Here is a 21158-nt window from a genome sequence, read left to right on the forward strand (position 1 = left end):
TGAGTGACTTATTGCCGTTAGCATGCCAGTTGTTTATTTTTGGGGGTGGGTGGGTGGGTGGCTGTATGGGGGTGGGGTGGGGGTCGTCATAGAGGAAGAGGATGAGGAAGAGAGGGTGGGGGGTGTCAGGGGAGATTAAAGGAGGGAAGGAGAGGTGTTAACAGTTTTCCTGTATTCATAATTCAGTTATGATTTGATGTAAGAGATGATTTATCAGTTGTTGAGTCCTGAAGATCGAACCTGTCTCTGTGGGTCTCCTGTTTCGTCATCTTCATAACAGCAACAACTACCACCTCCACCACCTCTGTCGATGTCTTCGATATAATCTAATCACTGTCATCATCACTGTCATGATCGTCATCGTTATCGTCACTGCGATACATTGCATAGCAATACAATACACTATGATACGATACGACACGATACGATATGACACACTGCGATGCAACACAACACAAAACAACACAAAGCAACGTGGCAACACAACATATAACAGAGTAGAACACACACACACAGCACAACTGAAGAAAAAAAAAGAAGTAAGATGACCTGATTGCTGATTCAAAGCAGTCTGCGGGTACTTGAAAGCCGTGATATCACAGCTGTCTAACGAGAGATAAGGTAGCAAAGAGAGGGGGAACGGACTTAATTTTATCGGTCGTTTCTGTCGTGGGGCAGTGCACCACCATCTGTTCATGTAGGTGAAAATGATATATAGGATTTTACAGTTTAAAAAAATGATTATATGATTTATTATTTATTTAAAAAAATTTTTTGGAGGGGTCGGGTGGGGGTTGTAGCAGCTTGTTGGAGTATCAGTATCAGTAGCTCAAGGAGGCGTCACTGCGTTCGGTCAAATCCATATACGCTACACCACATCTGCCAAGCAGATGTCTGACTAGCAGCGTAGTGACAACGCGCTTAGTCAGGCCTTGAGAAGAAAATAAATAAATAAATAAATAAATTATAAAATAAAATAAAATAAATAAAGTAAAGCTTGTTGGAATGAAATTTAGCATTGAAAAGAACAAATCAAATTCATACACAAAAAGAACTCCTGGCCTACACACACACAGACACACACACACACACACACACACACACACACACACATATATATATATATATATATATATATATATATATATATATATATATATATATATATACGCACACGCGCGTTAATTGCAAAGGACTGATGAAAAAGAAAGAAAAGAAAATGGAGAGCAAACTGTTAGAAAATGTTTTAAGACTGGAGATAGCGTCCAGTAAAACGTTCAGCAAACTGTTGCCTAACAAGCGATGCGCCGCGAGAGGACACATTTGTAATGGCGTGAACACGTAATTAGTTTAAACACACGGCTGCTCCAAGGACCCTGTCTAATGTGTAACATGTCAGTCATGAAAATTAATTTGAAACAACTGACGCTGTGTGTGCTCTGCTGGATTATAAAGTACGTTCCGCATCCAAATGCTTATCATTTGGTTGGTCCTGTCTAAGTCGTCACAGCCGACGCAAATCTTCAGCACTGTATGCTTTCACAGCGCTTATCAGTCTTTCAAAGAGCAACAACAGACATGGTAATTAGTTTATCACTATTTAAAGATTGAGACAGAGAGAGAGAGAGAGTTAACAGCGACATAGTCCAAACACGCGTGGCCAGAGTCGAACTGGAGTGAGCGCTGTTATTCTTGCAGATGCGTGCTGAAAAGTTGTGCTTGCTGACACTGATGAGTGACTGCAATGCAGAAATGCAGGAAACGTATTACACGTTCAACGTATCAGCGAGAACTCGACAGTCGCTGTTATGGATATGAGGACAACACATCAGTTGTGTGTTGAGTTTTTATCGCTCTCAGTAATGCCATCCCAACAAAAAAAACTTGGTGTGGTTTTTTTTTTTTTTATATTAAATTTCAGTGTCCGTTTCAAGGAAGTTTTAATGCGTGCGGATTGATCCACATACGCTACACCACAGAAATGATTCAAACGAAAACTTAAACTTGAAGTTGCTGGGGTGGAAAAAAAGAGATAGGATGCAATTAGTTTGTCGAAAATGTGTGATGTCTCCAGTGTTGCACAGTGTGATGGTAACTGCCACTAATGCTGCCAACATATCCTGCCAAATCTGTTCACGCACGAAGTGGTCGCTTGATCTTTCCTTGTTTACCATACATGTTTTTATTGTGAACTTTGAAGGTGTGTAAAGACGACTTCTGATGGTTAGGATCGGCCAGGCTTTATTTCGGAGAAACATAATGGGGTCTGAATACGGATGGACAAAAAGAATTGGGTCTTTTTTTCACTTTGACCGCTTAAACCCGTATTGGATGTTTTAATTTTCTTTCCGGTGAATATAGAACGGAGATGAAGCTGCACGGATTCTCAATACGTGGCGTGGCTTGACAATATCCTTCCCGTCACCATTCTCACAGTTTCAACGGTTTGACTGACAGAGTAGTCTGCAGTAGGCCTACACGCTTTCACGCCGCGTAGGGAACGTTGGCCAAAGTCCAGAAAGTTGCAATAGGCATGGAACTTGAACGAGTTTCTACAGATCTGGGTCGGTGCGATACAATAAATGCCGTGACAGCGCTAGCTGTCGCCGATGACTGTATATAAGGAGCAAATAGGCAGAATGGTTAAGACGCTTGTCTGCTAACACAGTGACCGTGAGGGTCGGGGCTCGAATCCCGCTCTCGTCCTTTCTCCCAAGTTTGACCGGAAAATCAAACTGAGCGTCTAGTCATTCGGATGATGAGACAATGAACCGAGATCCCGTGTACAGCACGCACTTGGTGCACTGAAAAAGATCCCATGGCAACAAAAAAGTTGTCCCCTGGCAAAATTTTGTAAACGAAATCCACTCTGATATGTACACGGATATATACATATATATGCCTGAACTCAAGGCCTGACAAGCGCGTTGGGTTATGCTGCTGTCAGTAACCTACCCAGGCAGATGTGGCGTAGGGTATATGGATTTGCCCGAACGCAGTGACGCCTAATTGAGAAAACTGAAACTGAATGTGGTCACCACACGGACCGTTCGGCGTGCAGATTTCCGCCTGCGGCACCGCCCCGCCCGCCTTAAATATCGTTGCCAACCGCTAAACATTTAGGTCTACTGACCGGAGAAAAAGACTTGTGGTAGGGGGAAAAAAAGAAGTTGGCGTCATTTCTTGATGTAGCTGGAGATAAGGGGTGGAAAGAAGGAAAAGTCCCTGTGACTGAACTGACAGGGAGTTGGAGCATACGCCGATAGGTCGTTAAACTCAGCCTTTTTTTATTTTTATTTTTATATCATTACTTTTTTTTTTCTGGCGAATACAGACCATCGAGACATCTGTTTTTCACCCACATGACACCAGTGTTCCATGACGCAGCGATTTAGCAGTTCAGCCAAAGGACTTCTCGTGACTGTGCGTCGCACGGGAATATAATTAATTATACTCGGAGAAAGGAAGCAAATTTTGTGTAAGGACTGGATCACAACAACAACAAAACAAACAAACAAAACAACAACAAAAAACCAACAACTGATTTTTACAAAATCTCTTACATCGTCACAAACAGTGCCATCTTAATATCCGTGAGTATATTTTATACAATTAATAAAGAACTTATGAAAAAAATTGTAATCACTCTTTGCACTGATGTCTGTCCGTGTAGTAATATCGCCCATTCGACGGAGTGCAAGAGAAAGCAACTGAAAATTGAAGTCTGAAAATCTGTTCTATAAACTGATTGTTAAAATTGCACACAGACCTCCACGGCTGTTTGACATAATAATTGTGTGTGTGTGTGTGTGTGTGTGTGATATCTGCGCCAGTGAGCAATTGGCACGAATCCGGCGAAACGCTTCTCATTTCTGCACGTGACTTGTTCGTTTGCACACGAACCAGTTAACTATTACCCCGTCAGTCAGTGTGTTGTTTCGCGAGGAACAGCTGCTGAAACCAGATCGTGAACCTGCAAAAGACAGACGGAAACATCAACTGATTCCTTATTCTCCCCATCACCGCTTCCCAGTTGAACTGTATGTAAGGTTTTTCACAAGGCGTTTCAGGACTCTTGGATACAGGAGTTTACTTTACGCTGTATATTTAGATATATATATATATATACGCGATGATGGGCGATTCCCACGTGGACGATGTGGAAAAACCTCTTCTGACACCACCGGTCAAGTTTGGGCCTGTGCACTCAGTGACGCAGTATGGGAGTGTGCATGATCCAGGTGAGTGAACACTTCCCAGGTTTATAATTATATACACCCTTCTTTTGTATTTGTTGATTGCTTGTTCCTAAGGTATTGTTATTTGTCTGTGTTATTGTTTAGTATGTAAAATTAAAAAACAACAACAAACAAACAAACAGTGAATGTCTGTCCGTCACGCACACACACACACACACACACACACACACACACACACACACACACACACTCACTCACTCACTCACTCACTCACACACACACACACACACACACACACACACACACACACACACACACACGTGCATGCATGGAGATGAACTCACGCTCAGCTGCTGTTCGGATGCAGGTTGTACGAGCTGTCCTTTTTCTTTTTTTAAAATTTTTTAAAATTTTATTCATGTGATAATTGAGGCTGATTTACATTACTCAGTGCATGACTTGTTCAGTTGGTGCCCACACACAAACACACACGTGCATGCACACACACACACACGCACGCACGCACGCACAAACACATACACACACACACAGAGACTCACACACACACACACACACACACACACACACACACACACACAAGCCTCCCCATCTCATTGCCAGTCTTTCTCTTTGACCCTGGAACAATAAGTATAATGAAAGAACAACATCCGTCAGTGTGTGTGTGTATGTCTGTCTGTCTGTCTCTCAGAATAGATTACTAGCAGTTTACGGGGTATTTTTTTTCTCCCTTTTTACCACTTGTTTACCACTTGTTAACGCGCATCTATCACTACAGGCTGGAGGTCAAACAATAAAAATTGTGAATCTCTCACTCTCTTTCTCTTTCTGTAGCTCTCTGTCTCTATTTCTCTGTCTGCCTGTCTGTCCCTCTGTCTCTGTCTGTCTGTCTCTCTCTCTTTGTTCCGCTCCCTCTCTCTCTCTCTCTCTCTCTCTCTCTAACTTCATGCAGAAGAGTGGGATGATGGCCCGTTGTTTTATTATCATAACGACAGCCGCTCCCTCCCCCACCCCTTCCCCCCACCCTCCCCTCCAGCCCTACTTTTTCTCCTCTCCCCCCCCCCCCCCCCCCCCCCCCCCCCCATGTTTTCAGTTATTCTTTTTTTTTTCTTTTTTTTTCCATTTCTTTTTCAAACAAGCGGAAAGTAAGTACAACATAAAATTTCCTTTCGTCAGCGTGTGTTGTTTCTGCATTCTGTTTTCGTTTCTTTGTCGCACAAGTATAAAATGCAAGCAGAGCTGTGCGCATGTATTGCCGATACTTATTTCGTGGTGGGGATTGAAGGCTTTGCTGCGAGATGTTTGGGGAGGATGGAGACCGATATGACATGTTTGGGAAGTCCTGTCTGTCTGTCTGTCTGTCTGCTTGTCTTTCTGTCTGTCTGTCTCTGTCTCTTTTTCTAAGTGTGCACACACGTTAAAATTTTTTTTAAAAAGAAGAAAAAAAAAAGAATAGGGGTGGATAGGGTTGTTCTTGTCGTTGTTGTTTTGTTGCTGTTATTGTGTGTGTGTGTGTGTGTGTGTGTGTGTGTGTGTGTGTAATGTTGTACTGTTTCTTCAAATTATATCGAAGGAGCAATGTGTTTTCGCACTGTTGTCGCGCGCACACGAGTTTATTTGATTACATGTGTGTGTGTGTGTGTGTGCATGTGCGGGTGCGTGCTTCGACTTGTGCGTTTATGAGTTTATGCACATGCATGCGTGTGTGCCGTGTGTGTCTGTGTGACAGAGAGAGAGAGAGAGAGAGAGAGAGAGAGAGTCGTTTCTGACGATGAGCAGAAATACAAGTCGGATAGTTTTATGTTTAAACACACCCCTGCGTATTTGGTTTTGTTGTAGTTGTTAAAAAAACAACCACCCAGGAATTTGAACGTGAGCCATGAAGGTTTTGCCGCTTTTTTTTGCTTTTTTTTTTTTTTGCTTTTTTTTTGTCCTATCTCGCCCGTACAATGCTTTGTTTTCCATTAGCTATGTCTTATTAAATATATATATATATATATATATATATATATATATATATATATATATATATATATATATATATATATATATATATCTAAAAAGGTGTGTCGGTCGTGCACCCGGGTCCAGTCAGGTCAGGCCTGAGAGGGTTCATCACACATTGACTGCATGAATCAGGTGTGGCGGCTTGAGTGTTGGGCACAAGTGATTTTTTTTTTCCTTTTCAGAAGTGATGTATAAAGTGTGACCCTGTGTGTGTGTGTGTGTGTGTGTGTGTGTGTGTGTGTGTGTGCGATTAGTGTGTTTTTTGTTTTAGTGTGTGTGTGTGTGTGATTAGTGTATTTTATTATGTGTGTGTGTGTGATTAGTGTATTTTATTTTTGTGTGTGTGTATGTGTGTGTGTGTGTGTGTGTGTGATTAGTGTATTTTATTTTGTGTGTGTCAGTGTGTGTGTGTGTGTGTGTGATTTGTGTGTTTTATTTATTTATTTGTGTGTGTGAGTGTGTGATTAGTGTATTTTATTTGTGTGTGTGTGTGTGTGTGTGATTAGTGTATTTTATTTTGTGTGTGTGTGTGTGACTTCTGTGTTTTATTTATTTATTTATTTGTGTGTGTGTGATTAGTGTATTTTATAGTGTGTGTGTGTGTGTGTGTGTGAAGGAAATGCCGCTGCTGCTGCGTCACGCTGCCCCCTTTAAAAAAAAAAAAAAAGACTGTTGCCCCTTGTTCATGACTCGACATGAGTGACGCTTTGTGTGTCAAGGTGACATGGTGACCGTATTGGTGGGTGACCCAGTACAGTGACAAACGGTTGCTCTGACCTGCTCAGTCCTCACGAACTTACAGTCATGTGTCACACACGCACGCACAGTTATTTTACACAGCACAGTTTGTATGTACCCACTCGAGCGTCCTGTTCAGGCGACTGCGCGCCCGCCCGCCCGCGCGCCGCTTAAAAACAAAGGCACGCACGTACGCACGCACCACACACACACACACACAAGACATACTCACACATACATGCACAGACGCGCACGCGTGCACACGCACGCACGCACACACACACGTGCGCTCGTGCGCGTACACACACACACACACACACACACACCTCAGAACACAGCAAACCATCTGTAAGGAGAGCTAGAAAATTATAATTATGAAAAACCCTGAACACGAAACACAAAACATGGTTCTCCTTTTTGCTTAAAAAAAAAGAAGAAGAAAAAAGAAGAAGAGATGCGTATTTGGATATATGTATCTTACAGACTACTGAAACGTCTGTTGTCATTATGGGACTGTTTTTGTTGAAATGTTCGTTTTTGTGGCGGGTGGCTGTTTTGTTGATGTGTTCATCTTGTATCTGTTTTTGTTAATGTGTTCATTTTGTAGTTCGTGGCTGTTTTTTGTTAATGTGTTCATTTTGTGGTTCGCGGCTGTTTTTTGTTGTTGTTGATGTGTTCATCTTGTGGCTTGTGGCTGTTTTTGTTGATGTGTTCATCTTTGGCTTGTGGCTGTTTTTGTTGATATGATGTGTTCATCGTGTGGAACATGGCTGTTTTTGTTGATGTGTTCATCTTGTGGCTTGTGGCTGTTTTTGTTGATGTGTTCATCTTGTGGCTTGTGGCTGTTTTTGTTGGTGTGTTCATCTTGTGGCTTGTGGCTGTTTTTGTTGGTGTGTTCATCTTGTGGCTGTTTTTGTTGATATGATGTGTTCATCTTGTGGAATGTGGCTGTTTTTGTTGGTGTGTTCATCTTGTGGAATGTGGCTGTTTTTGTTGATATGATGTGTTCATCTTGTGGAATGTGGCTGTTTTTGTTGGTGTGTTCATCTTGTGGAATGTGGCTGTTTTTGTTGATATGATGTGTTCATCTTGTGGAATGTGGCTGTTTTTGTTGATATGATGTGTTCATCTTGTGGAATGTGGCTGTTTTTGTTGGTGTGTTCATCTTGTGGAATGTGGCTGTTTTTGTTGATGTGTTCATCTTTGGCTCGTGGCTGTTTTTGTTGGTATGTTCATCTTGTGTGTTCATCTTTGGTTCGTGGCTGTTTTTGTTGGTGTGTTCATCATGTGGCTCGTGGCTGTTTTTGTTGGTGTGTTCATCTTGTGGCTTGTGGCTGTTTTTGTTGATGTGTTCATCTTGTGGCTGTTTTTGTTGGTGTGTTCATCTTGTGGCTTGTGGCTGTTTTTGTTGGTGTGTTCATCTTGTGGCTTGTGGCTGTTTTTGTTGATATGATGTGTTCATCTTGTGGCTTGTGGCTGTTTTTGTTGATATGATGTGTTCATCTTGTGGAATGTGGCTGTTTTTGTTGATATGATGTGTTCATCTTTGGCTCGTGGCTGTTTTTGTTGATGTGTTCATCTTGTGGCTGTTTTTGTTGATGTGATGTGTTCATCTTGTGGCTTGTGGCTGTTTTTGTTGATATGTGTTCATCTTGTGGCTTGTGGCTGTTTTTGTTGATATGTGTTCATCTTGTGGCTTGTGGCTGTTTTTGTTGATATGTGTTCATCTTGTGGCTTGTGGCTGTTTTTGTTGATATGATGTGTTCATCTTTGGCTCGTGGCTGTTTTTGTTGATATGATGTGTTCATCTTGTGGAATGTGGCTGTTTTTGTTGATGTGTTCATCTTTGGCTCGTGGCTGTTTTTGTTGATATGATGTGTTCATCTTGTGGCGTGTGGCTGTTTTTGTTGATGTGTTCATCTTTGGCTCGTGGCTGTTTTTGTTGATATGATGTGTTCATCTTGTGGCTTGTGGCTGTTTTTGTTGGTGTGTTCATCTTGTCGCTTGTGGCTGTTTTTGTTGATATGTGTTCATTTTGTGGAATGTGGCTGTTTTTGTTGGTGTGTTCATCTTGTGGCTTGTGGCTGTTTTTGTTGATATGATGTGTTCATCTTGTGGCTTGTGGCTGTTTTTGTTGATATGATGTGTTCATCTTCTGGAATGTGGCTGTTTTTGTTGATGTGTTCATCTTGTGGCTGTTTTTGTTGGTGTGTTCATCTTGTGGCTGTTTTTGTTGGTGTGTTCATCTTGTGGCGTGTGGCTGTTTTTGTTGGTGTGTTCATCTTGTGGCGTGTGGCTGTTTTTGTTGATGTGTTCATCTTTGGCTCGTGGCTGTTTTTGTTGATGTGTTCATCTTGTGGAATGTGGCTGTTTTTGTTGATGTGTTCATCTTTGGCTCGTGGCTGTTTTTGTTGATATGATGTGTTCATCTTGTGGCTTGTGGCTGTTTTTGTTGATATGATGTGTTCATCTTGTGGCGTGTGGCTGTTTTTGTTGGCGTGTTCATCTTGTGGCGTGTGGCTGTTTTTGTTGGTGTGTTCATCTTTGGCTCGTGGCTGTTTTTGTTGGTATGATGTGTTCATCTTGTGGCTCGTGGCTGTTTTTGTTGGTGTGTTCATCTTGTGGCGTGTGGCTGTTTTTGTTGGTGTGTTCATCTTGTGGCTTGTGGCTGTTTTTGTTGATGTGTTCATCTTTGGCTCGTGGCTGTTTTTGTTGATATGATGTGTTCATCTTGTGGCTTGTAGTTGGTTTTTGTTGTTGTTGTTTGTTTGTTTGTTTGTTTTAGTAGATTTCGTGTTCATCTTGTGTGTGATTTTGATTCGGTTCCGTTTTTCAACTTGTGGCTGTTTTGGGATTGATTGTTTTCATGCATTTGTGTTGATCTGGCCTGCATAGATTCCAGATCTCAGGTTGGAAAGCTAGAGCATGACTGTTTCACACACACACACACACACACACACACACACACACACACACGAGAGAGAGAGAGAGAGAGAGATAATCCACATTCGATGCAAAGTTCATCAGTAAGAAAGATATCCCCAAGGACCACTCCATACGCGTATGTATAAAGACAACCAGGGTCAAGCCCTACGAATGGTGAAAACATCAGGCGATATCGGTTTGTCACAGGCACCTGTTGGGTAATCCCCTGTTGTCTTAATTCATGTCGTTATCAAACCTACAGGCTCAGTGGCTGGGGTCAGTGTGCCAGAAAACTGACCCAGTTCATTAAGAAACTTACAGGGTATACCTGTGGCAGCGTTGGTTATTGCTCTTCACTCACCTTACACAAAGGCCTTCCACACCTCACATGCACACCGGTTCGTGCGCGCTCATTAGTGCGCGTATTCGCGCGCATACACACGCACGCGCGCGCGCGCGCGCGCGCACACACACACACACACACAATCTCTCTCTCTCTCTCTCTCTCATACACACACATACAAACATATACGCACATACACACACACTTATACATACATACATACATACATACATACATACATACATAATCTCACTCCCCTCTTCTGCAACCTCCTTCTGTTCAGAATTCAGAAACTGAACAACTCAGTCACAGCAACATAAAACTGACCAGAAAAAAAATGTTCCGACACATTTATGGCTGCTTTCTTGTGAGCACTTAATAAAAAATAAAAAAAATAAAAAAAAAAAAAAACCACTCCATGCGGCCCTGCTATTGGTATGAGGAGAGAGTGTGAATGTGTGCAACCCCCTGTTCCTTTGACCTGCGATCCTCCCTAATATCTCAACCCTTCTATCCCTCTTTTCTCCCCCGTGGGGATGTCGGGGGTCTTTCAGTATAAATAGCATACCCACCTTCTGGAAATTCTGTGCTAGAAATTTCCTCTTTTCTGTCACTCTCTTTGTTTCTGCCTTTTTTTTTCTTTTTTTTTCTATATTCACTGTTGTCTCCTTTTTTTTTCTGCCTTTCCAGTCCATTCCCCTTTCCTCTTTTCAAGCAAGCCTTGACACTTTTTTTTTCTCTTTTCCGCAGTCTATGATTTACTATCTGTGCTGTTTTGCTCTGGCGATTAGGTAGTGAGATGTAAACGCTGGGATGGGCACTAGGTGCCCATTCTGCAGTGTTATTTGCCTATATGACCTTTTTTAAATGTATTTTTTGTTTGGCTTTGAAGTATTGTTGTTGGTGGGTTTTTTTGTTTTTTTTTTCTCCTATTTTACGATTTTTTGTAATCTGGGGATAATATATCAAGCGGAATGGCAGGCGTCCTCAGCATGGCCTAGTCTTATTTGCCATAAGGAGCTAAATGGTTGGGATACTGTGTCATGAACTGTGTTTTGTGGGTTTGTCTTAGTGGTTTTGTTGTTGTTGTTGTGAATGTGACAGTTTTGTGTTGACATGGCTCAGCATTTGTATGGTTTGACAGTCCTGATATGGCCCTGTGCGGTCGGCTGGACTATAAGCAACAAGAATAAGAATCCCTCTTTTCTCCCCCCCCCCCCCCCACCCCCATCCCCCACCCCACCTTTTTGTATCAACTTTCTTTTATGCAAATTTACTTTTTCAACCAGAATGGAAAAAGGTGGGTATGACAGGACTTCTTTACACACACACACACACACGTCTCTAAGACGTTGAACTAAATAATCATGTTCTTTCAAGTGGTGTTTATAGTTGCAGACGATTGTATTGGGGGGTGGGGAGTGGGAGTGTAGGGAGGAAGACGTAGCCCGTCACTCACCGTTTACGCAAAAGGAACGCTTATAAAAAAAAATATAAAAAATAAAAAGAAGAAGAAGAAGAAAGTGTAATGGTCACTAAGCACGCTGCTCTTACCGACTAATTAACCAGTCGGGTTACTGCAAATTGTGTCAAGCCTCAACACTGTTTGTGAAACAGCAGCCGTTCTGTGGATTGAGTTATTTCTTTTAAACTTGCCTTTTTGGATGTGTAAGATCAACTGAAGGAAAAGAAGTATTTCGCATGTTATATTCAGATTGATGTTCCATTGCGTGGCCAAACTTTAGCTCCTTCTGGCAGATGTATGTAAATCAGTAAAACTAAAATGACTGGTGTCAACCAGTGTGTCAATATTTAAGAAGTGCTAACGTATTGAGAACAAGAAATGAAAATGTAACTGTCGGACGATTGTCGATTTTTTTTTTTTTTAATTCTTCACTCCCCCCCGTTCCTAGATTTGGCATTGTCATTATAATGAGACTGTGTTGAAAGAAGTGATTGTTTTCTTTCTTTCTTTCTTTTTTTTTTTTTTCAGGCATTTTGGTGTTAACTATTTCCATTTTCCAAAGTTAACCACAGGGACACACACACACACACACACACACACACACACACACACACACACACACACACACACACACACACACACACACACACACAACTGTAACAGGGTTATCACATAGATTTTTGTTATTTACATACTTAAGCGAAAAAAAAAAAAAATCGAACAGAGAAGTAGGTCAACACAGACTGACCGCTAACAAAGAAGGGGTTCGCTACATGTATATAAAAGACGGCTCGGCTGCTGTGCGTACGGACCACAGCATTGACCATCTTCAACCACCGAACGACTACTGCCGGACATCTGTCCAGAACAACTTGACCTTAATTAAGGGCTTGTTGCCGATAGGTCCTTAAACTCTACTGCTGGGCGTCAGAGCGAAAGTGAGAGAGAGAGAGAGAGAGAGAGAGAAATTGAGATTTGTGACGGTATCAAGATGTGGTTGTGGTAGACCGATACTGTGTGATTATTTGTGTCCGTTCACTATTGATAGAGAAAGAGAGTAATATAGACACCACCAGGTCATCCGGACAGCTAATGAGTGCTGGTGAGTGGGATCACTGTTGATGTTGTTGTGTCTGTTTTTTTTGGTGTCAATGTATATATGTGTGTGTGTGTGTGTGTGTGTGTGTGTGTGTGTGTGTGTGTGTGTGTTTTATCTTCAGTTTAACGTCTATTCACTAGAAGTGTTTTTAGACGGAAAGGAGTCAAGTAGTGGATAAAGGAAAGGGAGTGCATGTGAATATTAGTGTAAAAAAGTGTTCATATGTATCAGAGGAAAGGTAGATTATTATAAGAAAAAGTCTAAAGAGACTGTGGTGTGTATTGAATGAGATGTCATGTAATGGGGGTGGGGGGGGGAGAATATGTATATGCATATCAACAAGTAACAACATTGTAAATATAAATAACAACATTAATTGTAATACATCAAAGGAGGATACCAACTGGACTGGAGTTTAAAATTTCTGAAAACATTCTAAGCAATGAATAATCATTCAAAATCTTTTCAGTGGCTGATGAAATATAGTGTGTGTGTGTGTGTGTGTGTGTGTGTGTGTGTGTGTACTACACCATGTCAAACTGGTGCAAACTAGGCGTTTCGGTTTGTTCGATAGACCTAGTTGGCACCAGTCTGACATGGTAAAAAGTATATTTAACCTAAACACGTGGCGTATGAAAATCTCGCCATCTCTGTCTGTTGTCATTCCGTAAATTTAGTTTGACGTTGCATCGTCTTCGTCGTCGTTGTCGTAGTAGTAGTAGTAGAAGTAGTAGTAGCAGTAGTAGTAATGGAAGCAATAGTAGCAGTGATAGTATGTGTGTGTGTGTGTGTGTGTGTGTTGTGTGTGTTCTTTCATTGCATGTACGTTTACAAAACGTGAGACAAAAACAAGAAGATACAAGTTAATGAATAAATAAACAAATAAATAAGTGATTAGATATATGTTATATTCGTATGTATATGTTCCGGGGGTTAGGGTTTCGTGTGTTTGTGTGTGTGTGTGTGTTTGTGTGTGTCCGATCTTTTCGGAACGTCTGTTTAAATACGTCAGACGAGAGAGAGAGAGAGTGTGTGTGTATGCATGTATACACGCGCATACGCATGTGTGTATCATGTGAGTGTCTGTGTGTTTGTATGTCTGTGCGATTGAGTGAGACTGTGTGGGTTCATTTTCGCCTACTTTTTAAAAAGATTTTTTTTTTTTTTTTAAACCGTCTATTCACAATGAGTAAAGTCTAGAGATAGGCCGATTGTCGTTTGCAGTCTATCAGCGGTTTTTGACGTGGGAACTGATGCGTCATTGACTGGTAACGCGCGAGTCATTGCTCATGATTAGAGACAGAGAACAAGGGGGCGGGGAGGTGGGGGGGGGGGGGGGGGGGTGTCGGGGCAGGGTGTGAAATGAAATAAAACTGATTTTTATTCAGAGGACCATCGGCTCATTCTAAAAGGACCAGAACAAGTATGCTACACATCAGTCATATACACAGATAAATAGTTCATCTTGACCAGACGTATATTTCGAAACAGTGTATTACTTTCAAACTAGTAGCAGCTGCACGTCTTTTCATGACTTCGTAAAAATGAAATTATGAATTCCACGTTATCTCCTCCCCCTCATCATCATCATCATCATCATCTTCTTCTTCTCCTCTGACTAACAGTATGGTATTTCTGAAGTGTGGCCTTTTCTTCTTCAGTTCGACCTCTGATGATAAAAATGATAACATGTCAGGCGGCTTGAACATGCCACCCTTTTCAGTTAACTGGAGCACTTTAGTCTACCCGTCTTTCGTAACTGGCTGCATTGTTTGAGGGCTGATACAGAACGGAGGTCGGAGTCTTTCGTCAGCAAAAGAGAGATAGCTGCTGCACGTTGTGAATCAGGAATGCTTGCATTATACAGATATATATATGCAGACAAGCGCATCCGCACACTTAAACACACACACATAAAAACGCATACATGCACCCCCCCCCCCCACCCACCCCCCAGCCGCCATACCGTCCCCCTCTCCCTACCACCACCTTCCACGCACAAAAAACACACAAACATGGAGGGAGAGAGAGAGAGATTACAAAGTAAAATGTGGGCCTACCGTGTATCCTGGAAAGCACTGTAAAAAGTGTCTGAAAATAAAATCAACCAAAAAAGAAAAAAAAGAAACAGCCGCAGCACACAAACAGGATATTGGCTGACGGCTGACCCTGAACGCAAACAAAGGGAATATCCGGCAAATAGTGTTTCGTGCGACACTGGGAAAGTCTGTTTTTCTTCTCTCTCTCTCTGTCTCTGTCTCTGTCTCTCTCTCTCTCTCTCTCACACACACACAACCTCCATCCGGATTAATCGAACGAGTTACTGGTAGCAGTGACAGAGGAGCCCGACGAAACAGCTGTACAAAGACCAGTTGAAGCGTCAGCTAAAAAAAGCAGCTGGCATTTCAGAACAGGAGACAGAGACAGCTGGAGAGCAACAACTAACTTCTTTTTCCTCGTTCGTAGGCTGCAACTCCCCACGTTCACTCGTATGTACACGAGTGGGCTTTTACTTGTATGACCGTTTTGACCCCGCCATGCAGGCAGCCATACTCCGTTTTCAAGGGTGGAGGAAAACTAACAAAGCGAGGCGCCGAGACCTTTGAAGCTGCGAGAAGGCGAGCTGTGGAGGAAAGGCGCAGCAGACGGAGGAAAGCATCGGCTGCCCAGAGCCCTTCTGTCCACGGGTTTCCTTGCCCTCTGTGTGCCAAGGGCGTGTCGCTCAAGAATCGTCGGCCTCAACAGCCACCAGAGGGTTTGTCGCGCCAGTGACCTTCTTCTCAAGGACCCCGCGGAATCTGCCATCATCATCATCAGCAGCAGCAGCAGTACCAGCAGTAGTACTAATAGCAGTATTTTATTATTATTAGTTGTTGTTGTCCTTGTTGACTCACTTGTGTAAACAAAGTGAGTCTATATTTTAACCCGGTGTTCGGCTGTCTGTGTGTGTGTGTGTGTGTGTGTGTCCGTGTGTCTGTGTGTCCGTGGTAAACTTTAACATTGACATTTTCTCTGCAAATACTTTGTCAGTTGACACCAAATTTGGCATAAAAATAGCAAAAATTCAGTTCTTTCCAGTCATCTTGTTTAAAACAGTATTGCACCTCTGGGATGGGCACACACACACAAAAAAAAAGAAGAAGAAAAAAAGAAGCCTAATTATATGCAAACTGCATTTACTGTTATATTTATATTTTTTGTATTCTCAAAACTTGGCACTTTGACCTCTTATTCTGACACAACAACAAGAGGAGTCATTATTATCATTTTTTGTTCAAACAGGAACTTCTTTTGCTAAGCATGGAATTTTTATTTATTTTGCAAACGTTTTGGTGCAGATAGTAAAAAAAGGGAAATTACTCTGTAATTAATGCTAGGGGATGTAATTTATCACAAGTGAGTCTTGAAGGCCTTGCCTCTCTTGTTTTTATTTATGTCCTCCTCCTCTTCTTCTTCTACTTCTTCTTCCTCTTCCTCCTTGTTGTTGTTGTTGTTCTCCTCCTTCTCCCCCCCCTCCCCCTCTTCTTCTTCTTCTGTTTCTTCAGCTTTGTCTTCTTCCTCCTCTTCTCCTACCCCTTCTTCCTCTTCTGCTTCTCACATCATCATCTTCTTCTTCCAGTTCTTCTGACCACGATCGTTCTCATGACCTCAGTAATGATCCCGTGCCACGTGTTTTGTTCTTTCTTTTTTTTCTTGTTCTCCAACTACAAGGCTCCGACCCCATGGCGGCCCCGGCGCCCAGAAAACCCACGACCAGCAGCGTGGAGTCCAGCCAGAGCGTGACCGAGCTGGACAAGATCCACGACAGCGGGTCCATCCAGAGGGAGGAGGGGGGTGAGGACACGGAGCAGAACGGCGACGGGAAGGGCTGGAGGGGGGACAAGAAACCCCTGCCCGAGTCGGCGTCCACCTACTTCAACGAGCGCATACCCATCCCCGACACCGGCAGTGTGAGTCGATGTGGGGAGCTCCCCGTGGTGTTGGCAGTGTTCAGTAGTAGTAGTAGTAGTTGTTGTAGCTGTAGCAGCAGTATTCATTCTTCTTCTTTCCGTTACACGACCAACATCGACTTGCCGATGACTCTGTCGTGGTTCATGCATGCTAGGTATTTTCGTGTTTCCATAACCCACCGAACACTGATATGGGTTACAGGATCTTTAACGTGCGTATTTGATCTTCTGCGTGCTGTAAACACATGAAGGGGGTTCAGGCACTAGCAGGTCTGCACGTGTTTAGACCTGGGAGATCGGAAAAGTCGTAGTAGTGATAGTGGAAATAGTGGTAGCGGTTGTAGTTGTAAGTACCAGTAGTCCTGTGGAATCTGTAGTCATTTAAACGATTTCCTTTTGACATGTATTATGCGCATTCCGTTTGACTGTTATTTTTACACATTCCATTTAAGAGTTGCTCATTCGTATACATTTCATTCAACAGTTATTTATATGCGTACTTTTTGATTTGACAGTTATTTGTTGTACACATTCCATTTGATAGGTGTCTGCACTAACTCCAGCTGAGAGTTGTTTGTTTCCGTTCCGTTTCACATTTATCTGTTCGCATTCAATAATTATGATGATGTGTACACATACCATTCAACTCTTATTCATACATATTCCATTTGATAGTTATTTTCATACATTCCATTTGATAGTTTAAAAAAAACACCAAAAAACTGTGTACAAGTTGGCTGAAAGGTCTCCATGATAGAAAACAGGTGAGCGACATTCCGTGTGTGTTACACATTTCTTCTTGGGTCTTTTGACAGTTATTTGCACGCATTCCATTGAACACGTTCGACTTAACACTCATTTGTACATATTCCATTTGACAGTTATTTGTACACATTCCATGTGACAGTTATTTGTACACCTTATATTTGACAGTTATTCATACATATTTCATTTGACAGTTGCTCATACGCATTCCGTTTCACAGTTATTTGCACACGTTCCATTGGACGTTTGTTTGCACGCACTCCATTTGACAGTTATTTGTACACATTCCAATGGACATTCGTACATATTCCATCGGAAGGTTGTCCATACACATACCATTGGATAGTCATTAGTACACATTCCATGAGACTTATTTGTACACATTACACTGAACAATTGTTTGCACATATACCATTGGACAGTTTTTTTGCACACATACCATTGGACAGTTTGCACACATACCATTGAACAGCTGTTCGTGCACCCACTACTGGAGTTTTCTTTGCACTTATACCATTGAACAGTTGTTTGCACACATACCATTGGACAGTCATTTGCGCAAACTCCATTGGACTGTTGTTAGTATTTATGTCATTGAACAGTTATCAGCACACGTACCCTTGGACAGGTGTATGCACATTTATTTATACACATTGCATTGCACAATTGCTAGCATACATACAACTGGGTAGGTGTTTGTGCGCATTCCATTGGACACTTACTTGCACACATAGCGTGTCAGTTATTTGTATACATTCTATTGGACAGTTGTTTGAACACACATAATTGGATAGTTATTTCCGCTCATACTATTGGACAGTTGTTCGCTCCCATACCATTGGACAGTTGTTTGCACGCATACCATTGGACAGTTGTTAGCACGCTTATCATTGGACAGTGACTTGCGCACGTTCTTTCACGCGGTCCCACCACTGAGATATATATATATATTTGCATCTATGTATGTGCGTGCCACCCTGTGTCACAGACCCGGTTCAGCTTCCGGAAGCTGTGGGCCTTCACGGGCCCGGGCTTCCTGATGAGCATCGCCTACCTGGACCCCGGCAACATTGAGTCCGACCTTCAGTCTGGCGCCACTGCCCAGTTCAGGGTTCGTCCTCTGTGTGTGTGTGGTGGGGGTTGGGGGGGGGGGGTTGGGGTCGGTCTGGTTTGTCTGCTGCTGTTTCCTTTGGTGTTTGTGTATTTTGTTGTTTATATTGTGTGTGTTTTGTTCATGGGCTTTGTGGTGTTGGAGAGAGATAGGGAGAGAGAGAACTTTTAAAAAATCAAACTTACGGTTTATATTCAAGGATTAAGATTATAGGCATGGCCTAATGTTCCAATCTGACCCTGAGAGAGAGAGAGAGAGAGAGAGAGAGAGAATGCGAATAGTTTATCTATCGTAGGCCATAGCCCCTCATGAAGGATTGTGTGAAACATTAATTCCTCAGTGCACCAAATCCATATCTTACACAGAAATCCAATCAACAAACATTTACAGCAATGGACAGGCCAAATCTGAAACGCCTTGTACAAATATGTCATTGCAAATTGCTTGACACCATCCTCATTCTCGGAGGTCAATAGCAACATACGGCTGAACGCAGAAGAGCGTCAGTACAGTTTCTTTAGGTTTAATTGTTCTCCGAGATAATCCAGGGCGGAACAGTTAAAACACCAAATGAATTTCACTTTCAAGTGCATTAGTTCACTTTCAGTATGTGATCTGTAACGAAAACGGTGAACAGTAATACATAATAAACTAAATCTAAATCTAGTCATCATACATCTAAGCATTCCATTTTCATTGACATATTTGTTAGAATGCAGTCCGCAGTCAACGAATTGAACTGTCTATGCAAATCAAATCTGTTACGGTTTTGAATGTGAGTATTTCATAATGCTATCTACAATCAATAAGTCTGTTACTAAACATCTGTAGAAACGCACTTTAATTCCCAATCCCTTTGTTAATCCATTCACATCGCAACCCTAAATCATGCAGTTGCACTTATACTTTAGTCACCCAATTTACCTTGTCTTGGCTTTCTATGATAATCTTCTCTCTTCCATTTCAATCTGTTTTAAACAGTATTTTACACATCTAACAGTTTAATCTAAACGTACTGGACACCTACATCTTTCACCATAAAGTCATTTGGCGTTTGAATCGAAATTCCGAAAAATATCTAAAGGGCGAATAAGTGAGATTTTTCACAATGTATTTCTGCGTTATCAAAGCACTTCAGCACAGTATAAACTATGGGTTGTACCTGAGAATTAAGAAAAAAATGTAATAAACACTTGGAAAAGACTGATTGCCAGAACTTGACAATTTCTGTGCAATACATAATATAACATGCTTTACTCTTCTCACAAGATCTTTTCCAGCCGCAAGAAAACTTAGTCGTGTTTGAGAAATAAATTCATGAGTATTTATATTGTATACATTTATATGTATTGCAACTCCTTTCCAAACACAGTCATATTGCTTGTGGACGTATTTATTTTTAACTGAAGTGAGGTTGGATCTCGATGTAAAAAACTGATTGAAGGAGAGAGAGAGAGAGAGAGAGAGAGAGAGAGAGAGAGAGAGAGACCTTTTTGCGTATCCTGAAAAGAACTTTAAAAACTTTCTGAAAACAGAGCAAACCAAACAAGCAAAAGAAACAGTTCATCACGCAAACAGGATGTTGGTGGAAGGCTCCCCCTGAACCCGAATAAAGAGAACCTCCTGCACAGAATATACAGTGTGTCACTGAACACACACACACACACACACACACACACACACACACACACACTCCGGGAACGAGCGCACGCACGCGCACACACACACAAACACACAGTGGGAATAGGCGCTGTACTAACACACAGGGACATGTGTACCTTCCGTTGCTGTGGGTTATAGTGTCCACTTTCCTCAGCACACACACACACACACACACACACACACGCACACACACGCACACATACGTTCGTGCATACGCAAAACACACGTTTCAAGTTTCAAGTTTTAATTATCCTTTCACTCCTATTGGAGTATGGAGGATTACTGCAAAATAAACTTTTCATGCCCAGAACAAACATTTCCAAATACACAACAATGTCACATAAAAGTTGAGAAAACACAAAATGTCTCCAAAGCCGTAACTCTCGTGGTATGCCTTTGTATCTCCCTGTTTCTATTTCCAGCTTATGATTACTACTTCGAAATCTGAATCACACACACACACACACACACACACACACACACACACACACACACACATACGCGCTCGCGCTCCCGCACGCACGCACACACACACACACGCACACACACACACACACACACACACACACACACACACACACACACACACACACACACACACACACACACACACACACACACACACACACACACACACACACATACGATCGTGCGCACGCAATTACGCACACACACACACACACACACACACACACACAGGCGCTATACTAACACACAGTGACATGTGTACCAACAGTTGCTGTGGGTCCTTAACGTGTCCACCTTCCTCAGCACACACACACATACACGCAAACACATACGCGCGCGCGCTCCCGCACGCACACGCACGCACGCGCGCACACACACACATACGCGCTCGCGCTCCCGCACGCACAC

At 42.2% G+C, this 21158-nt stretch overlaps 1 protein-coding gene across 7 annotated transcripts in view; it reads left to right on the forward strand.

Annotated features, from left to right (window-relative positions):
- The window catches only part of LOC143293767 (natural resistance-associated macrophage protein 2-like), a 74735-nt gene that overhangs the window by 27401 nt on the left and 26176 nt on the right, over nucleotides 1-21158 (forward strand). For 3 of the 7 annotated variants that reach the window (XM_076604987.1, XM_076604986.1, XM_076604990.1), the window contains exons 2-4: nucleotides 3834-4241; nucleotides 16506-16744; nucleotides 18498-18620. In XM_076604987.1, coding sequence (XP_076461102.1) covers nucleotides 4133-4241; nucleotides 16506-16744; nucleotides 18498-18620 — 471 coding nt within the window. In that variant the 5' untranslated portion in view covers nucleotides 3834-4132. Of the gene's footprint in view, nucleotides 1-3358; nucleotides 3594-3833; nucleotides 4242-16505; nucleotides 16745-18497; nucleotides 18621-21158 lie in introns of those variants that run through there. The other 4 variants (XM_076604991.1, XM_076604993.1, XM_076604992.1 and 1 more) reach the window with 2 other exon arrangements.

The sequence above is a fragment of the Babylonia areolata genome, chromosome 19 (assembly GCF_041734735.1).
Source record: "Babylonia areolata isolate BAREFJ2019XMU chromosome 19, ASM4173473v1, whole genome shotgun sequence".
NCBI classification, from domain to species: Eukaryota; Metazoa; Mollusca; class Gastropoda; order Neogastropoda; family Buccinidae; genus Babylonia; species Babylonia areolata.